This window comes from Saccopteryx bilineata, chromosome 9 (genome assembly GCF_036850765.1).
Source record: "Saccopteryx bilineata isolate mSacBil1 chromosome 9, mSacBil1_pri_phased_curated, whole genome shotgun sequence".
Lineage (NCBI taxonomy): Eukaryota > Metazoa > Chordata > Mammalia > Chiroptera > Emballonuridae > Saccopteryx > Saccopteryx bilineata.
The window spans coordinates 70,257,073-70,280,994 of record NC_089498.1 but is presented as its reverse complement, the minus strand read 5'-3'; the positions used below and the strand labels follow the sequence as shown (position 1 = coordinate 70,280,994).

The window sequence follows — 23,922 nt, the reverse complement described above, 5'->3', positions numbered from 1 at the left end:
TAGATCATGTAAGGCCTTGCAGGCTAAGGCAAGGACTTTAAATTCTATTAAACGTAAGAATGGGAAACCATTTTAAAGTTTGAGAAGCAGATGACATAGTTTTGAAAATGTTCAATCATAGCTGCTCTGCAAAGGATCAAGTAAAAGCAGGTAAATGTGGAAACAAGCAGATTAGTTTGGAGACTATTGCAATGTGCTATACAAGAGATTGTGGTGGCTTGGATCAATGAGTGGTTATCAGTGGGAAATGGTCAGATTTGAGATAGCTTTTGAAAGTAGAACCATTGTGATTTGGTGATGGGTTGAATGTGGAATATGAGAGAAAGAACAGAGTCAAATGTCACTCCAACATTTATGGCCTGAGCAACTGGGTGAGTGGTGGAATGATTTACTTGAATGAGCCAGAAGTAGGTTACAGTAAAGGAAATTAAGAACTCTCCTGACCTGACCTATGGTCAACCTGCGGTCAACCTGAAATACTGGTTCGAAACCATATGTGGTCAAGGCACATATGAGAAGCAACTACTACAAGTTGATGCTTCCAACTCTACCCATTCTCTTCAAGAAAAGATCAATAAATAAAATCTTAAAGAAAAAAATAATAATTCTCCTAGACATTTCATCTGGGATGTTCAGGGTGATATTGAGCTTTCTTTCTTTCTGCTTCTTACAAAATTGGTACTTAGGTTTTATGCCACTTTCAAAATAATTAATTATCCTTGAAAACAGATCATGGTTTTGATGAAATGGTCTTAAGTGGAAAATGAAACAATTAATATGATATAAATAATCGTGACAAATTTTTGTAAATCATTTATACTAGTTTGGCTACATAGAAAGCTTATTGAATGATTTTTACTTTGCTAAATATTTCTGTTTGTTCCTAGGATTTTTCCTGAAAAGATTTCCCTAAGGACTTGCTAAAAATGTAAGAGTCCAGTTCATACAAACAAAACTTGACATCGATACCATTGGGCATACAGTCATGTGTATAATGATGTTTGGGTCAGTGATGGAGTATATATAATTTATATATATATATATATATATTCAATGGTGGTCCTGGAAGATTATAATGGAACTGAAACATTCCTATCAGTTAATGATGGTGTTGCCATGGTAATGTTGTAAAGTACTAGTCCAAAGCATTACTGTCTCAGGCTATGAATATCAGCTAAAAATGCCTGGAGACTCATCTGGATCAGTAAGGTTCCTCATATACACTTCTCCTTTCTAAACCAATGTGACAGATGGGCCTACTCTTACGGTTTGTTCTAGTTATGATACAAAATGCCCTTCAGCAATAACCATTAGGAAACTTTAAAGAAAAAAAAGAGTTTATTACTTATAGGCCCTGGAGCATACACAATACGCCAGGAGGCAACAGCAAGGTTGCAGGGAGAGAAAGAGAAAGAGAGCAAAAAAGAGAGAAGGGGGTTGGAGTTCTGTTATAACTGGGGTCAAGGGTGGGAGATTTGTTTTACATGGGCTTACTCTTTATTGGTGAATTTAAAACAACAGCCATATGCCTGACCAGTGGTGGCACAATAGATAGAGCATTGACCTGGGAAGCTCAGGTCACAGGTTCAAAACCCCAAGGTTGCCTGTTTGAGTGTAGACTCATTCAACTTGAGCGCGGGCTCATCCAACTTGAACACAGGCTCACCAGCTTGAGCGCAGGGTTGCCAGCTTGAACGCGGGGTCATTGACATGATCCCATGGTCACTGGTTTGAGCCTAAGGTCGCTGGTTTGAGCAAGGGGTCACTGCCTTGGCTGAAACCCCCAGTCAAGGCACATATGAGAAGCAATTAATGAACAATTAAAGTAACGCAACTATGAGTTGATGCCTCTCATCTCTCCCCTTTCTGTCTATCTGTCTCTCTCTGAAAAAAAAGAAAGAAAGAAAGAGGAAGGAAGGAAGGAAGGAAGGAAGGAAGGAAGGAAGGAAGGAAGGAAGGAAGGAAGGAAGGAAGGAAGGAAGGAAAGCCATAATTTAAGGCATGGGAAGAAGACAAAAAACAAGTAGCCCAAATGGCCAGTTATCAAAATCAACCAAGAATTCTAAAGCAAAGCCTCCTCAGCAGGAAAGGCAGCTTGGCTCTTTATTGATCTTGAGGCTGACAATACATTTATTCCAGATAGCCTTAATTGAAGTGGATGCTTAGCAATCAAAGCTTGTCAGGCACTTGAATTACGAGGAAAAAAAAGGCAACTGTCAGGGTTCACACTACAATTACTCATGTGTTTGTGGTGATGCTTGTGTAAAGAAACCTATGCTACCAGTCTTATAAAAGTATAGCACATACAATTAAGTAGAAGGCTATCACATCCAGGTTTGTGGAAGTACACTCTATGATAGTGTTCACATGGTGAAATCGCCTAATGACGCATTTCTCAGAGCATATCCTTGTTAAGTGGCACATGACTACATTTCTCAATTCATATTAACTCAGCATGACTCTTTTGTAGGCTCTAGGAAGGTCTTGTTGAAAATATCATGTGGGCCTGACCAGGCAGTGGCACAGTGGATAGAGCATCGGACTGGGATGCAGAGGACCCAGGTTCGAGACCCCGAGGTCGCCAGCTTGAGTGCAGGCTCATCTGGTTTGAGCAAAATCCCACCAGCTTGAACCCAAGGTCGCTGGCTCCAGCAAGGGGTTATTCGGTCTGCTGAAGGCCCGCGGTCAAGGCACATATGAGAAAGCAATCAATGAACAACTAAAATGTTGCAACGCACAATGAAAAACTAATGATTGATGCTTCTCATCTCTCTTCGTTCCTGTCTGTCTGTCCCTGTCTATCCCTCTCTCTGACTCACACTCTGTCTCTGTAAAAAATAAATAAATAAATAAATATGAAAAGAAGCCTCTTCAAAAAAATTCACAGACTTCCTTAAAAAAAAAAAAGAAAATATCATGTGGTATAAACTCATCTTTTGGTTATAATATGAATATTTAAACTGGGAGGATTGACAAAACCTAATATAAAATAACTTGGATTCAAACATAAATACTCAAGTTTTCTGACTATGTAGTATCCTTAGATATTTAAATGAGAAAACAAATCTCCTTAGGTCAACACAAAAATAGCCCAATATTTAATAATTATTTTTCTAGAGCAATGGAATAGGAAAAGATTGACACGTTTAAGTAAACTGAGAATGAACAGAACTACTCTACTTACTTCATAGGTTTGTTGGGAAAGCATTTTAGAAATGCTATGCAAATTTAAAGTAATCCTTTTCTGTTGATGCATAATTATTATGCCTAGATTGTTGTTTAGGGGAAGAACAATCAACAAAATTAGACTTTTGATTCCTTTCTTTAATGCCAGTATTGACCAGTTTGTTTTCTCTTCTGTAATCCATGATGTCACACAAGAGAAGTATCTAAATCAGTTCTCCTGGGGAAACTCTTGCTGGACCAAGAACCAAATCCCATTACATACAGTCTAGTCCTAAAGAGTTGGATACAGATCACCTTTTTAAAATTTGACTGCCGATGGAGTGCACTTTGAAGTAAATCTTTCTCTATTGTTACAATATCTATCCCCTCACTATGACAATGAGCATCCCCAACTTAGTTTTCTTTTGAGTCTAATTTTGGTGTGAGTGGCATTAGTAAATTAATATATATTGTATCACCAGTGTAAGAATTTGAGATATATGAAAACATGTCAGTAACAATATGGATATAAGTAGCATTCTTTTATTTACTCTTTCAGAAAGAAAAACAACAGAGAAAAAAAATGTAGACAAATGAAATGTAGCCATTACAAGAGAATGTTGGAATAAAGAGACAGCAGGGGTGATATGTAGAATTAGTGGGAATCTGTTTAATTAAGGACATACTTTAAAGGACAGGGATTTAAAATGTGAAAAGATTTTTAGATAATGAGCTAAAAATGAATAAGACATTCTTACATTGTTTTAATCAAATTGGTAAAGGTAGGAAGGTAGGAAAGAAAGTAAAGACTTAGTTTGAGTGAAAGAAAGGGAGGTGAGCTACTATTAAACATATTATGTATGTTTTCACATACAGAAGAAGCCATAGCCCAAAGTTAGCATTTAATCTGAAAGATAGCAAAGGAATAAGTAAAAGTAAATTCTACAACCCATAGAAAGTTTGATGTAAGGCAAGCAAGAAAACTTCAGGAATCTAGGACCTAAAAAGGGCTTGGTGGTAGTCGTCAAAATGATGAGCATGGGAGCTTTTAATATCACTCTCAAGACCTCACTATTCATGATGAACTTAGTTATTATATAGGAAATTCCAAATGAGAAACCTTTGTCAATCTCCATGAACTCAGATTCATTATCAATAAGAAAAAAATTTAACATTTTGTCCTCCCTCAGTCTCTTAATGTCTTTCTCTATTTGTGATTAAAGATTTGAAAAAAGATAACTTTGACATAATATATTTGCTAGCTTGGGAGAGGAGTAAGTGTCCCAAATAGGTTTGAGATCTCAAGATCTAGTTCTAGTTCAAGAGCTTAGTGGAAAGGCTCCCTGGGTTCCTCCCACAGTGTGGAGTGTATTATGGCTGCAAGCAGTGGTATGTGTAGCTTGTCAAGGTGACTCTGGTTATACATGAGCTCAAAGCACTCTTTAGGGGCTTCAGGCATAATTACTAAAAATGTATCTGCTGAAAATATGTTATTAAATTTCTAAACACACCATTTTGTGTTTTACTTGGATGGTTTTCTGCCAGCAAAAGTGCAATGCTCTAGTAATTTTAAAAGCTCTTTATCACCTATGAAGCATCATAAAAATTTAAGAAAATAGCTCTGTGGTGCTTGCTCCTTTTTTATCTCTTAAGAGAGGGAATTAGTCAAAACTTTTTCCCTTTTTTGTCTTATTATAGGCAATAACACCAGGAGACAAGCAATGCCTTTGTCAAATCTCAACACCAATGAAAGACACTAATTATGAGGTTAGCAGTATTATTTGTCTTATACTTTCATGTTAGTGAAATAATACGAGTTTATTACTCTTATTACATATAGAAATTAACTGTTGAAAATTTTTAGTTTAAAAACTGTCACCTTCTCATATAGTAACTTTAGCTTGTTAAAGACTTCTCACAAGGAAACCTGATTCACCTGCTGTCCCATTTCTTCAAACGTAAATTTGAAAAACCATCTCTGAATTCCAAAACCCTGTCTGGATAGAAACTTATTCAGTTTTGTTTGTTTTTTTTGTTCATGAATTACAGTTCTGAATCTATTCCAGTGAATGTGCACCTTAGCAAACACAGTGATAGAAACATATAATAGAGTCTGTATTTTAAATTGATATATGGAACACCAGGGTTTTAACATATTTTTTATGAGTTTCAATAGCATTAGCCATATTCTATAAGTGGGAATTGAGACAAACTTCCAGAATTTGGATAGTGTCCAGCTGTTTGTTTCATACTCCATTATTACAAGATTCTGTAATGTTTATAATTTTGTCTCTTGACAAAGTAAGTATAATGTCCACATATTACAGATTTCCTGGGATCGCCTTGAATTTAAATATCTGCTTGTTATTAAATCATGTATCAAATAGCATATTTTAATTTTTGTTTACAAATATATTTATTATAGCCATAAGTATAAATATGCTCAACTTCCTAGAAAAGGATTATGAATTTTATGTGAAGTAAAATGTTATTATTAAGAAGAAATTAAAAAGTTAAGGTAACCTTTGAAGTTAGAGCTTGTAGAAATCATTTATTATTACCACTGTAAAAGTAATTGATTTTTAAAGAGAGCAAACAGGATAACTGTTTTGTTTCTTTCAAACTGATTGATTCTAGCATTTTTAACAAGTATAAGTAAAAATATGTTGATAAGACATCAAAATTTCTTAGCATCATTACTGTAATGTTCACTTTTTAGGAATGAAAATACAGATTAAATTATGTCCCCTTTCTCTTGCTCATACAATTTTTAAAATATAATTCAAGATGTGCATTTAATTACTGCTAATAGTGCAATGTACCAAGCCAAACATTTGCCACTAACTGACAAGTGTCTTTCTGATGCAGCTGAAGAGAGAGAGAGAGAGAGAGAGGAAGAGAGAGAGAGAGAGAGAGAGAGAAGATAGGGTGAGGGAGAGAAAGGAGAAAGAAAGAGCAATGTCCTTTGAGCAAGACTTTCTGCAGCTGTTGTGTACATTAATCCAGGGAGCAGATCTCCCAACACTAAATATAGCAAGCATATCCTCTTACATGATAAAAAAAAATATAAAATGAAAGTTTTTCTTTATGGAATTATGGTATTTTAGATCTGATTTCCTATAAAAAGGAAATAGTCATTGAACACATATTCTCTGTACAGCACCATTATTTTAATAAATGAATGGGTGGAAAATTCCAATATATACGCAGCATGTCATGACTTCCTCTGTTGTGATATTCTCCCTTAGTACCCAAGTAGGCTCTGGTCCCTGTGAATCTCATCTATACCTTCCAAAATCTTTACATGTAGAAAACTTTGTTTTTCATGAGTTTTGTGTCCCATCATACATAATTAAAAAGTTATCCTAGGTTTCACTCTACAGAACAGTACTTAGGTCTCTCAAATCCCCTTTCCCATTGTCAGTGCCCTGTTATCAAAATATGCTTGAGAACTTAAATCTGAATATTACCTTTCTTTTTTTAGATGACCCAGATGAGGATGTCCAACCCAGGCACTCCACTGTGATGATAATAATCCAAGGAAAACTTTTAGATGAACACACACGAGGAAAAAAATATTCTTCACGTCCTTGGAAATAGAAAGTAGCCGTCCATAGAGAGTGAGGAGTTAACCTTAGTTTCAGTGAAGATGGCTGTAAGAAGCTGGACAACCTGTCACCACCGGAGCCAGAGCATTTGTCAGCTCACAGGTCCCAAGTTATTTTGAGCTGTATAAACCATGTGCTTGTCAAACATTCCACCTGATTGGACAGGAGAAATCTGAGCAAAGGGATTCCATAGCAGGACAGCACCTATGGGTGGTGGGGGTCAAAATTTTTTTCTACCTATAGAATTTCTCTTATAGCTAGAGGTCTGGTGTTTATTGATAAATATTTGAAACTAATACTAAATTTATCACACCACATTCCATCTGTTGAAGAAAATGGCATTTTTAAAAAATACATCAACATTTTTAATTTTTAAGGATTTTATTTTAATTAATGGAAAATTTACTCTCATTTAATCACTGGTACATTTTAGGAAATTTGGCTATGAAAATGAATGAACCAATATGAGGCTGAGAATTTTTGAATGGTTTGTCCAAAAACTAAGCAAAAGTAGAGAAGATAACTAACATTAAAAGTTGTTAATCAGCCTGACTAGGCGGTGGCGCAGTGGATAGAGCCTCGGACTGAGGTGTGGAGGACCCAGGTTCGATACCCTGAGGTAGCCAGCTTGAGCATGGGCTCATTTGGTTTGAGCAAAAGTTCACCAGCTTGGACCCAAGGTCACTGGCTTGAGCAAAGGGTTGCTCAGTCTGCTGAAGGCCCCCGGTCAAGGCACATATGAGAAAGCAATCAATGAATAACTAAGGTGTCGCAACGAAAAACTGATTATTGATGCTTCTCTTTTTTTTTTTTTTTTTTTTTAAAGAGACAGAGAGAGGGATAGATAGGGACAGACAGGAACAGAGAGAGATGAGAGGCATCAATCATCAGTCCCTCGTTGCTACACCTTAGTTGTTCATTGACCGCCCTCCCACATGTGCCTTGACCGTGGGCCTTCAGCAGACCGAGCGACCCCTTGCTCGAGCCAGCAACCTTGGGTCCATGCTGGTGAGCCTTTGCTCAAACCAGATGAGCCCACGCTCAAACTGGTGACCTGAACCTGGGTCTTTCAGCATCCCAGTCCAACGCTATATCCACTGCGCCACCGCCTGGTCAGGCTGATTGATGCTTCCCATCTCTCTGTTCCTGTCTGTCCCTGTCTATCCCTCTCTCTGACTCTATCTCTCTGTCTCTAAAAAAGAAATAAAGAAAAAAAGTTGTTAATCAGAGCCTGACCGGACAGTGGTGCAGTAGATAGAGTGTCAGATTGGGATGCGGAAGACCCAGGTTTGAGACCCTAAGGTTGCCAGCTTGAGCGAGGGCTCATCTGGTTTGAGCAAAAGCTCATCAGCTTGAGCCCAAGGTCGCTGGCTCAAGCAAGGGGTTACTCGGTCTGCTGAAGGCTCGCGGTCAAGGTATGTATGAGAAAGCAATCAATGAACAATTAAGGTGTTGCAACGTGCAACGAAAAACTAATGATTGATGCTTCTTATCTCTCTTCATTCCTGCCTGTCTGTCCCTGTCTATCCCTTTCTCTGACTCTGTCTCTGTAAAAAGAAAAAAAAAGTTGTTAATTAGAGAGAAATAAAAAGATGGAGAGGTAAATATTCATCAGCTATAGAATAAACCAGTAACAAATTAGTTTGAACATACTTCTTCAGGTAAAAACTAATCAGATACTATTTGAAAGTCAAAATTGGTATTTAATATAGTACATTACAACTCTTATTCATGTGTTAGTACCTGGAATAATAATTTTGTATGTTATTCTATGCCAGATGTCTTCCTTCATAAACACTACCAATCAATAAAAAAGAATCCTTAACCATACCAACATCTGATCAAAAACATACTTTATCAAAGTATAGATTCTTTGATATTAATTTCATACATTTCAGAATATAAATTTGGAAAGAAAAAGTTAACCTCATGGCTTAGTACAGATTAAAAGTGCAGTAACGTCATCAATCTTGATAGAAGCATGAATTTTGAAAATTCAGAAAAATGCCATTTTTTTAAAAAAGAATTATTCTTAGATTTGGATAGCATGAAATACATAAATCTAGCTCCCTTAATTAAATAACATGACTAAATAATACTCAGGAACTGTGGACACCTTTTTTAGGTAGGATTCTTTCCATTCATTCATTCAGCAAATATCTACCTAACGTCCACCATGTACCAGGAGTAGGTATAAAGCAGTGTACAAAATATATCAAAATTCCTGATCTCATGAAATTTACTGAAAGAGGTTTTTATCCTTTTCAGTCATCTTGAGACTCCCTATAGAATATTGAATAGACCTAAAATTTCTTTGTTTATTGCAATCACATCAGAGGTTTCACTATACTTTCTGTTATGGAGATTTTTATTTATAAGGGTAAAAATTTTTAAATTCAGAAAAACTTTTAAATAATCCAGGTCAAAAAAACAAAACAAAACAAAAATGATGAGAGAAAAAGGTACAAGAAGAACTGAATTACATAGGTTATTTTCATTACCACAGTAATTCAGAACTTCAATGCACAAGTTCATATGCTCTCTTAATGAATCCTGTGCTGAGGCTAACCTCAAAAGACTGTACTTAATTCTGACCTGCGGTGGTGTAGTGGATAAAAGCATTGACCTGGAATGCTGAGGTCGATGCTTTTGAAACCCCGGGCTTGCCTGGTCAAGGCACATATGGGAGTTGATGTTTACTGCTCCTCCCCCCCTTTCCTCTCTCTCTAAAAATAAATTTTAAAAAAATCTAAAAATAAAAAGACTACTTAATTGTGTTGCTGCATTTGCAATTTATAAGCTTTTTCAAAATTTCTTTTTTATATTTGAAAAGAGGATCTTCTCCCATGATCCCACTTAGATCTTAAGGCATAATCAATATGAATGCTACCAGGTCTTGGGTAGGGACAAGCAAATAGATGTGCTACAGTTTGATTTTCTAAAGGAAAATGTTTCAAAAATTGTAAGTGACCTCCCTGCAAGCTCTGTCCTGATAAGCCCAGTGCTCTTCCTTTCACTCGTGTGAACTTTTGAGATGGGAGGAGACACATACTGAAAAGTAAAATAGAGTTGGTTGGGCAGTGGAATTAGGAATCGTTAGGGAGAATTAAAATAGGCTTAAAATGCATAAAAGTTATAGAAGAGAGAGCCAAAGAATTTCTGAATAGCAGTAATCTTTCTCTTCTCATATTTACTGTAACATTTCATACATAGAAAGTATATAAAATTTTTTGAGCTTTTTGGTAAAGATGGATATAAATATTTAAACTAAATAATACTCAGGAACTGTAGACATCTTATTTACAATACATCAAACTTGTATTCTAGATTCTAGATTTAAAACATTAGTTTCTGCTCCCAAATAATGCAGCCTCTATCCTGCATTTCATCAGTACTAATTGTGTAAATGTTATACCGGAAACTGACTAGTGCAGATTTTACCGGAGTTCATTAGTACAAAAAATAACTTTTAAAATTTTAAAAAAATATCTAACATAGTTAAAAACAAATTTCAAAAGTGACAAGCAAAAGGTTACATGTCTTAAGCTTTCTCCATAAAGTGGAGTGGCCCATGCAACACATGTGTTTATTGTGGTTTGAACATGATCCTGTGCTTGCCTTCAGCTGGGTTTTTTTTTTTTTTTTTTTAATTCAGTCACTCAGCTACAGAAACAATTTACTCACATTGGGATGATCCACAGGAATGTCAAGGAATCTGGAAGATCTCTGACAGAAGAAGTCTTCACTTGGAGGACAAGAATGCTAGAATTTCTGTGCTAATGGATTCATGTAAAATTTTTGTATTTGCTATTTTTTCCATATTGTTATAGATTCTAATTCTTTAAAAGAAATCACTCACATATACCAAAGTTTTAATGTGTTTTGTTTAAGGTTTGTAGATTTATACTGAGATACCCCTCTCTAATATCAGATGCAAAAAAATAAAACCTTTGTGTCTTACTTTAAAGGAACAGAGCATGTATATATATATCCTTTCAACTTTGTTAACGATAAAAATAGTCATTCTGGCCTGACCTGTGGTGGCACAGTGGATAAAGCATAGACCTGGAAATGCTGAGGTTGCTGGTTCAAAACCCTGGGCTTGCCTGGTCAAGGTACATATGGGAGTTGATGCTTCTAGCTCTTCCCCCCCCTTCTCTCTTTCTGTCTCTCCTCTCTCTCTTCCCCCCTTCTCTCTCTCTGAAAAAAAAAATAGTCATTCTAGTGACAAGTTTTTTACCATCCAAAATTATGTATGTATGGTAGATTGTAAAGGGTCTTATACAAACCCCATGATACAATGTAATTGAGAAATACAATTAAATCATAAAGAAATTTTTTTTATTTAAATGGAATTAAAAACACTTGTTTAAAACTAAAACCAAAAATTATTTTTAAAAAGATGAGTTTATGGCTCTGGCCAGGGAGCTCAGTTAGTTCTAGTGTCGTCTTGATATGCCAATGTTGTGGGTTTGATTCTCAGTGAAGGCACATATAAGAATCAACCAATGAATGCATAAATAAGTGGAAAAACAAATCAATGTTTCTCTCTGTCTCTCTCTCCCCCCCTACATCTGTCACTAAAATCAATAAATAAAAACCTTAAAAAAATAAAGAAGTAGGCCTGACCTGTGGTGGCGCAGTGGATAAAGCATTGACCTGGAAATGCTGAGGTCGCCGGTTCAAAACCCTGGGCTTGCCTGGTCAAGGCACATATGGGAGTTGATGCTTCCAGCTCCTCCCCCCTGTCTCTCTCTCCTCTCTCTGTCTCTGTCTCCCCCTCTCTCTCCTCTCTAAAATGAATAAATAAAATAAAAATTAAAAAAAAAAACCTTACACCAGCAAAAATTAAAAAAAAAAAAAAAAAAAAGAAGTAACCAAAAAGATGAGTTCAAAACCTATTTGGTTTTTAAAAATAAAAACATTTAAAAAAACTATAAACAGAATATCTATTTTCAAACATTACACTGAAAAATAAATTTTGAGTTACCTGTCCCAGAAGAAGCACCATTCCCATTCCTATATCAATCAATGAGGATCATCCAAAGTCCAAATCGCACTGCCTAACTTGTGTCAGCCACAAAAGTAACACAAAGAAATGTGGTACTGCCCTGCCAAAGTAATGAAGGTATTTACAGGGTACTGTGGCAGATCCAAGGACAGTCATTTAGAACAGATTACTTTTTCAGATCAACTTTAATAACTTAGTCTGCACGATGTTCTTAGCCTGGAGGCATGGTGGAGGTTGATAATGACCAAGGAAACAGACTCTTTGAATCTCTCTTTAGACTAGATGAAAAGGATGATGATAAAAATTTAAAAAATAAAGCATAAGGAATGCACAAAATGTCATTTGCAAGATGCAAATGACACATATAAATACCTTTATTTGATACAGAGCTGAAAATATGGTAAGTATATTTAGTAAAGTATTTATGGAAAACAACCAATTATAATATTAATGAGATGAAATCTTTACTATGTGGTTTCTTTGAAAACCCAATAAAGTTTCCTTTACTTGTGTTTTTGATAATGTAGAACATATTAATGTTTACACTTTATAGAGAGTATTATTTCCAAGAAGAAAATATGTTCCCAGAATATTTTATTTATTTTATTTTTGTATTTTTTGTATTTTTCCAAAGTGAGAAGCAGGGGGAGGCAGACAGACAGACTCCCGCATACGTCTGGCTGGGATCGACCCGACATGCCCACCAGGGGGTGATGCTTGGCCCCTCTGGGGCTTTGCTCCACTGCAACTGGAGCCATTCTAGCGCCTGAGGCAGAGGCCATGGAACCATCTCAGCGCCAGGGCCAACTTTGCTCCAGTGGAGCCTTAGCTGCAGAAGGGGAAGAGAGAGACAGAGACAAAGGAGAGGGGGAAGGGTGGAGAAGCAAATGGGTGCTTCTCCTGTGTGCCCTGGCCAGGAATTGAACACAGAACATCCACATGCTTGGCCAATGCTCTACTGCTGAGCCAACCGGCCAGGGCCCCAGAATTTTTTTTTTTTTTTTTCATTTTTCTGAAGCTGGAAACAGGGAGAGACAGTCAGACAGACTCCCGCATGCGCCCCACCGAGATCCACCCGGCACGCCCACCAGGGGCGGTGCTCTGCCCCCCAGGGGGCGGTGCTCTGCCCATCCTGGGCGTCGCCATGTTGCGACCAGAGCCACTCTAGCGCCTGGGGCAGAGGCCACAGAGCCATGCCCAGCGCCTGGGCCATCTTTGCTCCAATGGAGCCTTGGCTGCGGGAGGGGAAGAGAGAGACAGTGAGGAAAGCGCGGCGGAGGGGTGGAGAAGCAAATGGACGCTTCTCCTATCTGCCCTGGCCGGGAATCGAACCCGGGTCCTCCGCACGCTAGGCCGACGCTCTACTGCTGAGCCAACCGGCCAGGGCCGGCCCCAGAATTTTTAAAAAGAACATCCTGTGCCCTGGCCGGTTGGCTCAGTAGTAGAGCCTCGGCCTGGTGTGCAGGAGTCCCGGGTTCGATTCCTGGCCAGGGCACACAGGAGAAGCGACCATCTGCTTCTCCACCCCTCCCCCTCTCCTTCCTCTCTGTCTCTCTCTTTCCCTCCCACAGCCGAGGCTCCATTGGAGCAAACGTTTGCCTAGGCACTGAGGATGGCTCTGTGGCTTCTGCCTCAGGAGCTAGAATGGCTCTGATTGTGGCAGAGCGACGCCCCAGATAGGCAGAGCATCGCCTCCTGGTGGGCATGCTGGGTGGATCCTGGTTGGGGGCATGCAGGAGTCTGTCTGACTGCCTCCCTGTTTCCAACTTCAGAAAAACACCAAAAAAAAAAAAAAAAAAGAACATCCTGTGATTATCAAGTTACTGAAGAAATCCAAAACAATTAGTATAGTATCAAGTATTGTACTCCTGAAGGTGTACAATTGATTCCCATTTTTCATTACATTAATGGTTATATTAACATGAATATGTCATCTAAGTAGAAATAAGGTAACATTCCTTAGCTATATGCTAGGCAGTATGCTAAGATCTTTATGGATATTGTGCTTTATTTTATGTATTCCTTCAGCAATCTATGAAATGGATAATGTTATAATTCTCATTTTACAATTGAGAAACTAAGCTTCAGAAAGAGGTTAACAATTTGCCCAAGGTCACACAAAAAACAAAGTGACTGAGCCAGGATTAAATCCATGGCGAACTGTAAATCTATGCTCCATAATCACTGTAAATATTTAAATATTCACATTTCTAAGATATTTGTAAGAAAAAAGGAAGGACAAAAATGAACTTAAAACACTCTTTTAGTAAGTATTTTAAAGGAACACAATGCAGAATTTTAAGTTCATAACTTTTCTGATGGAAACCAACTTTGAAATTCTCTTGTACAACTAGACAAAGAAAAGAGTAATTATAGAAGGAAAAAAACCAAATGCTTTCAATACACCTAGCTGAGAACATGAATTGATACGCACGGCATTAATGCTGAAAGAGAGGGAGCATTGGAAGGTAGCCTGAATGCTTCGACAGCCTATTTTTATTTTTGTTTTTTTTTAAATATGATAGTCATTATGTAGAGACAATTTAAGAGGTTTGTTCTTTTGAAAGTAAATTTAAATGCTTTGGTGTTATTTTTTTAGTACATCCACACAGGTTAGTAAATTTTTTGCAAGTTAGGGGTAGAAAAATAACAGTTGGAATATTCTCTCTTCACAATGTTAGCACTAAATATCTTAAATGCCACAGTGCCAGCCTCTGGGTGATTCCCTTCAGATTCTATTTTTGGGCAGCACTGACAGCTCAGAAGGCTGAAAACAAAGTTCAGTGTTCTTATGCATGACCCAAATGATCACACTAACACTAATGATGTAAAGAAAGGGAAATGAGAATTAACGTTTCTTTCAAGCACACTCTAAGCCAGGAGCAGCCTCAGTTATCTCTTATTCACTATACATAACTCTGCAAGGTATTGTTATCTGCATATTACAAAGAGGAAACTGAGGCATAAAGAAGTTTAGCTTTTTCAGTTATTCAACTTGGTCTATTAAGGGCTCTTGAGAGAAACCACGCATTTATCTCAGCGGTTAGAGAAATACCTGAGAACTGGTGGTCATGAGCAGATGTGATAGGAAGGAGGAAAGCCAGAAATGTGCTCTTCAGTCTGCCCTCTCGACTAAGAAGTCTGTACTATCACATCAATAGGCACCATCCATTGGAGTGGATCCCGGTGTTGACTACAACCAGATTCACTCTTTGCTTATTTTTTTCCTTTTCACCATAAAATAAACCTCTGGTTCAGCACAGATGTGAAAATAAATGGAAGTTGATTGCCTAGAAAAAACAAAACCAAAACCAAAAATACTCAGTCAATGAGCTACATAGCTTGGTAAATTCAAATCTAAGCCTTTTAGTTTAAAATATATTCTGTTTTCATTGTACCTTACTGCCCTCTCATGAAAAATAATGATGCAGAGTAGTTCAAAAATAAAAAATGACCCAAAGGAGGAAATAAATTCATAATTATTTTCTCATGTATTGATGGGCAAAGGGTTCTTAAAACTATTAATTTTATTTTAGGGACTTGGTGTTTATTTAACAGAAACCAGAAAAGAACAGAGAAATGGCATACTCTTTTCACAATGAGGACTCAATAAAATTAGTCACTGAAATAGCAAAGGACCGATATACGTTTCTAAGAAGTTATCATCCTATTTCATGAAATCTATCATGAAATTAGTAAATGTTGAACGAAAGCAACTTGTGGCCAAAAGGAGAAGGGTATAAAGGAAGAGGATGGAGAAATTTGTATTTAATATCCCTAGCTAAGTTCACTTTTTTATTTGCATATGAATCTATCCATTTGGTGTTTTCTTGCTTTAGCAAACTTCCTATCAGAAAAAGGTACCATACCTTAATGTAGGAAGACCTGGAAACGCTTTTTTGTTTTGCCTTTTAATTCATTCTGCTTCTCATTGAGAATGGATTAGTTGAAACCTACTCTAAACAAAGTCTCCTGTTAATATCTTAGTTATCCTCTCTTTTCATCCGCTAAACTAGACAATAAGCATTAACTACTAATGTGGGTAATAATGTCCATAAAAGGAATAAGTAAACAGACAATGTCACAGAGAAGTTAAACACAAAATTTTACTACAGTGTAAACTGAACTAGAGATAAATCTATTTATAGACAGTCCACTGGTTTGACAATATTATGCAAATTTCAACCAAGAATAAGAAAAGCCTTGGTACATTCAGAAATGTGATCATCCTGAACTTATAAAATATAAACAACCTTTCTGGTCTTTTACACAATTTTTGTCTCCAACCAAAAAGTTCTACGAGAGAGTGAGAGAGAAAGGAAGGAGGAAAGGGAGAGAGAAGGAGAGAGAGAAGCATCTACTCGTTGCTCTGCTTTAGTTGTGCATCCAATGACAGCTTCTCATACATGCCTTGACTGGGTATTGAACCGGCAACTTGGACTCAAACTGGGGACCACAGGATCGAGCCAGTAACCTCAAGACCCAGCCAAAACCTCAGGTTCAAGCCGGTGACCCTGGGATCAAGCTGATGGCCCCAGGATTGAGTCAGCAATCTTGGTGCTCCAGGTTGATGCTCTATATACAGTGCCACCAGTGGCCCAGACTACTAATATTTCTTTTCCCATTTTTCCTTCCAATTACTGTATAAACAACTAGTGATTACATTTCTTATATTGCTGAATTAAACTCATTTTTTATTTATGTATTTTGCTTTATTTATTTAACTAGATCAACTCCTTGAGAATTAGCCATTAAAACAGTTCTAGCCTCAAGGAATGGCACAGAATAGTTACTTAATAAATATTTGTCTATGGCATGCCATAAAGAAATGATACATTAATTGTTGAGTTGTTCTAAGTTATTTATTCAATTCAAAAAATATGTACTGAATAATCATAAGAAAAGAGCAAATGACCTGAAATCTCAGCTACATTAACTGATTTAATTGTAATTAATAGTTTTGATATTAGTTTAACACAGAAATACTATTAATAATCCATTCAAAGGAGGAAGGGAGCTAAAAATGATTGGGTATGTTCATTGTGCACCAATCACTGACTAAGGAACTATACATGCTTTGGCTTACTGGATGCTCACAATTCCTGAGATAATTGATATAGGCAACTCTTGCTTTTGGAAAAGGCTTGGGGCCATTTACAGCACCCAGTTTACCTTTCTTCCATAGGTGCTCCATGAGAGGCATCCTCCTAAACTAGCTTACTATTTTTTTTTACTTATTATTTTTTTAAAATTTGAGTTAGAGGAGGGGAGATAGACTCCATGTGCACTGACCGGGATCTACCCAGTGACCTGTGTCTGGAGACAATGCTCAGTTCATCTGGGGCCCATGCTCGCAACCTGAGCTATTTATAGCTCCTGAGGCAGAGGCTCCACATGCCATCCTCAGTGCCCAGGGCCAACATACTTGAATCAACAGAGCCATGGCTACAGGAGGGAAGAGAGAAAGAGAAGGGGGAGAGGGAGAAGGGAGAAGCAGATGGTCACTTCTCCTGTGTTCCTTAACTGGGAATTGAACCGAGGACTTCAACATGCCAGGTCAAAGCTCTACCACTGAGCTGACTAGCCAGGGTCTAACTTGCTACTATTTTTTATGACCACCTTGTACAACCTTTGGTTTATATCAGATCCTCGCTTTCTGTACACACCATAAAATCAGACTCTTTTTTTGCTTCCATAGGCTGCTTCTCTAGAGTTTTGGGCAGTCTGTTCACTCTCATGCCCTGGTTTTGGGGATACCAGTTCAAGTCACAGACTGAGATTCCTGTTTTCCTAGAAATAAAGAATACACTTAGAACACATAATATTTGTCTATTTATATCAAGATTTCAACTATTTATGGCTGACTCCAAATTGGACTTCTTGAAAGGCAGATAAGCAAGAATGAATTACTTAGCTCTCTGAGTGACCCTAACTTTCCCAGTCCAGTGTCCACACCAACCAAGCTTTGCTGTTCATATTTAATATATAATTTAATATACTAAACAACCCAGGAAGTATAAGTAATTATCCTCATTTTATGGAGGATGACACTGAAAAATTATATGCTATTATGGTTTTTGCAAATTCAGAGATCTGAAAAAGTCTCAGGAAGTACACCTTGAGATTGTCCAAAGGTATACTATATCATTCTCCTCTTTTTTTATAGAGGAATAGTAAACTGAAGATCAGAGAAAAAATTAGCACAAGGCTACCCAGAACTGTGACTCACACCCAGGTCTACATGACGCCAAAGCCCTAGCTCTTCTCTATTACATCATACCACTTTACAAAGGCATTCATGCTTGTGAGTAATGCATTTAGAAATTAATTAAAGAAAAAAAAAATCAACTCATGGCTTGAGCAAGGGGTTACTGGCTTGGCTTGATCCCTCCCCTTCACTCCTCCCTGCCAGTCAAGGCATATATGAGAAACAATGAACAAGTAAAGTGAAGCAAATACAAGTTGAAGTTTCCCATCTCGCTCCTTCCTCTCTTTCTACCTTCCTGTTTCTCTCTCTCTGAAAACAAAAAACAAACAAAAAAACTCAGAAGACGCGCTGGCGTGTTGGTTCAGTGGTAGAGCGTCGCCCGGCATGTGGAAGTCTTCGGTTCAATTCCCAGTCAGAGAACACAGGAGAAGTGACCATCTGCTTCTCCACCCTTCCCCCTCTCCTTTCTTTCTATCTCTCTCTTCCCCTCCTGCAGCCAAGTCTCCACTGGCCTCTGCCTCAGGCGCTAAAATGGCTCAGATCACAGCGGAGCAATGCCCCAGATGGGAGCATCGCCCCCTGGTGGGCATGCCGGGTGGATCCCAGTTGGGCTCATGCAGGAGTCTGTCTGCCTCCGTCCCACCTCCGCTTCCCACTTCGGAAAATACAAAACAAAAAACAAACACATAAAAAACCTCAGAAGATTTAGAGTACCAAGAAGGAGAGCTCCAGTGATATTGAGATTGTATTGATTTAGTGACTTCCCCCAAAGTCCTTCCAAGTACTTGGAAATCCGTATGATTTACTCTCTCTGAATGGTCAAAGAAACTGACAGGAACTGAAGCAACAATAAATAATAAACAATTGTCTCTGTATGTTTATCTGTAAATTACTACACATAGTGAAATTAAGCTTGAGAAACTATATGGTTACTATGTTTTAGGTAAACATTTACTTAGCATTTCATCTTTAATTGATTTTAATTTATTGTGTTTACATAGATTCTAGTGTCCCCGCGCATGCACCCTCCCTCCCATGTTCCCCTCAACATCCCCCTTGCCTCCCTTCCCCAGTGCCCTCCCCCTTTCCCTCCAGGATTTGCTTTTCTGCTCTCTATAATGCTGTTATGTATATATAATTTCACCAATCTCTTTCCCTTCTCTGATCCCATCCTCTCATCCCCTCTGCCTCTGTCCGCCTTCCCTCTGGTCCTTTTGATCCCGTTTCTGTCTCTATTCCGTTCCTCAGTTCACACTGTTCATTGGATTCCTCAAATGAGTGAACTCATATGATATTTTTCTTTCTCTGCCTGGCTTATTTCACTTAACATAATAGTTTCCAGGTCCATCCATGTTGTCGTAAAAGGTAAGATTTTCTTCTTTTTCATGGCCCCATAGTATTCCATTGTGTATATGTACCACAGCTTTTTAATCCACTCATCCACTGATGGACACTTGGGCTGTTTCCAGATCTTGGCTATTGTGAACAATGCTGCCATAAACATGAGGGTGCATTTCTTTTTTTGAATCAGTGATGTGGCGTCCTTGGGATATATCCCTAAAAGATGTTCTGTTTTTAATTTTTTGAGGAATCTCCATACTGTTTTCCACAGTGGCTTCACCAGTCTGCATTCCCACCAGCAATTTTATATCACATATTGGTTATTATGCTCTAATAAAAAAAACAACAAACACAGAACAACTGGTTTTGCCCTTGAAGTTGGTCTTTATTATGATTGCTTTGTACATAGGAAAAGCAAGCACTAGAATGGCCATGCTACATGTAATGTAAACCAGTAGTAAAACCTAGGTTGACTTTACATTACTATTACATTAAGTTTCCATTATTAATTTAGTTTGAAAGGAGCTATTTGGAAAAATAAAATTTATCTATCAGCAAGACTGGAGCAATTAATTATGTGCCAAATGAGACAGACTTACAACATGCTTTGAGTAATTGAATATAAAAGGCAACCAAAACAAACATAAAAAGTAATTATAGGTTATTTTCTATTTCTAACTGGTAATTATAGAGCATATTTTATTAAGTCTTAAGGAAACTATTATAAGAACCAGATTAATTGATTTTCTTCATTAAAATGACTAACTGCTTATGAACTTTAAAGGTCATTTATTTCAAAGTATTAAAAATTTCTTCCCTAGCTACCCTAGGGAATCACATAAAATAGAGTTTCAAAAATATTCTTATCTGCTTTTTCAGGAATAGTAGGTGGAAGGAATCCAATAGTTATGTTAACAAAAAGAGGCAGCTGGACTGTCTATTTGGTGTCCATTCACTATGTTGGTATTGAGATAGTGATTGGCAGGGTTTTATTTTATTCAGTTCTCCCTTCTATATTATTTTATAAATAAGGTCAGAAAATATTTCTAAGTATAAGTAATGTTTATCTCAAACAACAAAAAATAGATGACATAAAAGCCATTGTAAAATCAAGATAATTAAGTACCTTAAGATGACAAGAATGATGCACCTAAAGGAATTTTAAGAAAGATACATTGCCTCACCTGACCTGTGGTGGTGCAGTAGATAAAGCGTCCACCTGGAATGCTGAGGGGTTGGTTTGAAACTCCAGGCTTGCCACCTCAAGGCACATAAAACAAATAACTCTGAGTTGATGCTTCCTGCCCACACCCCATTGCCGCCACCTTTTTCTCTCTTTCCTCTCTCTAAAATCAATTAATATATATATATATTTTTTTTACAAGAGAGAGACAGATAGACAGGGAAGGGAAGAGATGAGAAGTGTCAACTTGTTGCTGTACTTTTAGTTGTTCATTGATTGCTTTCTCATATGTGCCTTGACCAGGGGGAGAACCAGTTGTTAAAATATTTGAATCTCACTACTGTCTGTGTGTGTGTGTGTGTGCGCGCGCGCGTGCGAGCGTGCGTGTCCGTGATATGGTAAGATGGTAAAAGAAGAAATCAAATAGATGCTATAATTAGTCAAAGAGTAAGTATATTTAGAGCTGCTTTCAACTTCACCACTTATTATCTGAAAAGCCTTAAGCAAATTATTTAATCTCTTTGTGCTTTAGTTTTCTAATCTCCAAAAAAATGGGAAAAATAATAGTGCCTACCTCATAAGATTCCTGAAAGAATTAAGTTAATAGTTTTAGAACAATACTTAGCTCCTAGCAAATGGCCAATAAATTTTAGCCACCATTATTCCCATTATTATTTATAAAAAGATATATTTTAAGAGAACATCTTTTAATCTGGCTTTGTAAAGTCACGGGGACTGAAGTATATACAGTTGTGCTGAGCTGCAAACTCTAAGGAAAGGCCAAAGGCTGAATGGGCCATCGAGACTGATGACTCAGAGCAGCAGTTCAGGTTTCCAGACTGATTCAGTCAGTCCTTGGCTTCTAGCCTGACGCTGACAACAAGAATGCCAATTAGTGCCAAGAGTGATGAGTTTTTCTAACATGGGTTGCTGTTTATTAGAGACTGAAATCAGATCACTTACATCTTGTATAGAACACTTATAGTGATCACCCAAGTTCAGAATCAAACCAATGACATAGAGATAAAATGGTTCATATCTGTTTCGGTGCTCCTGAACCATCTGCTTCTGAATTCTAATTTCTCAACTCATCTACTGCCAAAGGGCTAAACATAGCTAAAGGATTTAAATTATAATTTGATCTGACAAGCATGTATCAAATGTTTCTTTAGCCAAATAAGTAGAGTGGTGACAAATGTCACAGCAGTATATCCACTCTATGGTGTGTGCTTTACGACAAAAAAATGACAATGGAGAATATTAGTAAATATCTTACTTCTCATCTGATCTGAGAAAGGATGTCAGCATAAGATCAATATGAAACTTAGGTAAACAGAACTCTTGCTAAGGTTCAGAGCTTTACAGAGGAGACATCTAGGGAAGTGAAGAATATCTTAGTCTTTCCATGACCCTGAGTTGTCTAATAAATAAATGTTCAATGCATATAAACACCACACAGAATAAGATAAAGCAGATTTAGATCTACTAAATAAATGCTGCTAATGATAATAATGATGAATGGGGGCAGATGTCAAATACAAAGAACAGGGATTTTTTTTGTTTTTGTTTTTGTTTTTTTCTGTATTTTTCCAAAGCCGGAAATGGGGAGAGACAGTCAGACAGACTCTCGCATGCGCCCGACCGGGAACCACCCGGCGCGCCCACCAGGGGGCGACACTCTGCCCACCACGGGGCGATGCTCTGCCCCTCCGGGGCGTCGCTCTGCTGCGACCAAAGCCACTCCAGCACCTGGGGCAGAGGCCGAGGAGCCATCCCCAGCGCCCGGGCCATCTTTGCTCCAGTGGAGCCTTGGCTGCGGGAGGGGAAGAGAGAGACAGAGAGGAAGGAGAGGGGGAGGGGTGGAGAAGCAGATGGGCGCCTCCCCTGTGTGCCCTGGCCGGGAATCAAACCCGGGACCTCTGCACACCAGGCCGACGCTCTACCACTGAGCCAACCAGCCAGGGCCATGGGATGTTTTAAATACTATTATTTAAACGCTTTTATGTATTAACTATTAACATTGTAATTGAACAGCGTTTTATTAATGTTGTTTTTTATTAGCTATTTCTCCTGAGTCCTGTCAGCTGGTCTGCTTTAACACCCATGTTTTACATGTAGGGAAACTGACATACAAAAAGAATAACTAGAGTTACAAAACTCAACACAGCAGAACCTTGAATAATGTCATTTCAATCAATGTCATTTCCTTGGTTCCTTATGATGTTAATGAGAAAAAAGAGTTGATTCCTAGAGTGGGGGTTGCTATCTGTGTGGAGTGGGCACAGTTCTGCCCATGTCTGCATGGGTTTTCTCTCAGGACTCTCGTTTTCACCCATATCCCAAAGATGTGCAGGTGAGGTCAATTGGCATGTCTAAATTGTCCCAGTCTAAATGAACGTGGGTGTTGGTGTGATGTACCCTGAGATGGAAGGGCATCCTGTTCAGGGTGGGTTCTCACATTGCAGTGCCCTGAACTGCTGAGAGAGGCTCCAATCACCTGCAACCCTAAACTGGTATAAGCGGGTTGAAGGGGAAAGAAAGATGGCGACGAAGTAGGTGGACATTCCAACTGCCACCTCCCAGGACCAAATTGGATTACAACTTAATTTAAGAACAAGCTAAGAGGACAACCAAGTATCACCGAAAAAACCACACCAAGACTGGTAGGAAGGGTGGAGACACCGGTAAGGGCTGACCTGTTCCCAGGAGTGAGCGGTGGCCCAAAGGGACTCTCATGGTGAGGTAGGTTGCCCTGAGAGGTGTGGGTCCTCAGCCCCAGGCCCGAAGCCCCAGAGCCTAGAAGAGGCGCCCAGACAGCATTTAGCTGTGAAAAGAGCCAGGTTTCTGTCCATGAGAAAGAGATACACCCCTCGGATGCAGATTCCATTTTAAAGGGCCTGCGTAGAAAACCTCATTCACAGCCACTTACCCAGGGCTCTCTCGGGGGAGAGCTGAGAAGACTGGAGTTGCAGGAGGAGAGTATAAAGTTGGAGGTCCAGGGAGAGACACTGTGGGGGATGAAAACCAGAACCCCTGTGCTGAGTCATACTCCAGTACTGTAGTCACCATCTTTCTTTGGGGGAGCAATCCCCTCTGGGTGGCATCTCCCCAGCAGCTACTTCGCCCTTGGGAGTTGCTCCTACCCCAGACATGGCGACAGGTCGTTCTGAGAGGTCAGGAAGCAGGGGGTGCATCAGTGACTCAGTTTTCTGGTGTTGAGACCAGCGCTCCACCCTACACTCTCCTGAGTCTATGACGGATGCTTCCACCTCACCAGAGACTCAGTTGAATCTGTCCAGAGAGCAGGCAGACCACACCTCTGAGTCTCAGAGGCCATACTCACTGGACTCCTGGGGCCACACCCTACTGAAGTCTGTGAAAAGTCTGGACAGACTGAGACCTGGGG

The 23,922-nt window shown here is 38.6% G+C and overlaps 1 protein-coding gene across 3 annotated transcripts in view; it reads right to left on the bottom strand.

The window, feature by feature from the left end:
- The window catches only part of MYPN (myopalladin), a 128,977-nt gene extending 105,377 nt beyond the window's left edge, over nt 1-23,600 (bottom strand). For 2 of the 3 annotated variants that reach the window (XM_066243961.1, XM_066243962.1), the window contains exon 1: nt 23,446-23,600. In XM_066243961.1, the coding sequence (XP_066100058.1) occupies nt 23,446-23,585 (140 nt within the window). In that variant the 5' untranslated portion in view covers nt 23,586-23,600. Of the gene's footprint in view, nt 1-6,635; nt 6,848-23,445 lie in introns of those variants that run through there. The other variant, XM_066243960.1, reaches the window with a different exon arrangement.
- Between the last annotated feature and the right edge of the window lie 322 nt (nt 23,601-23,922).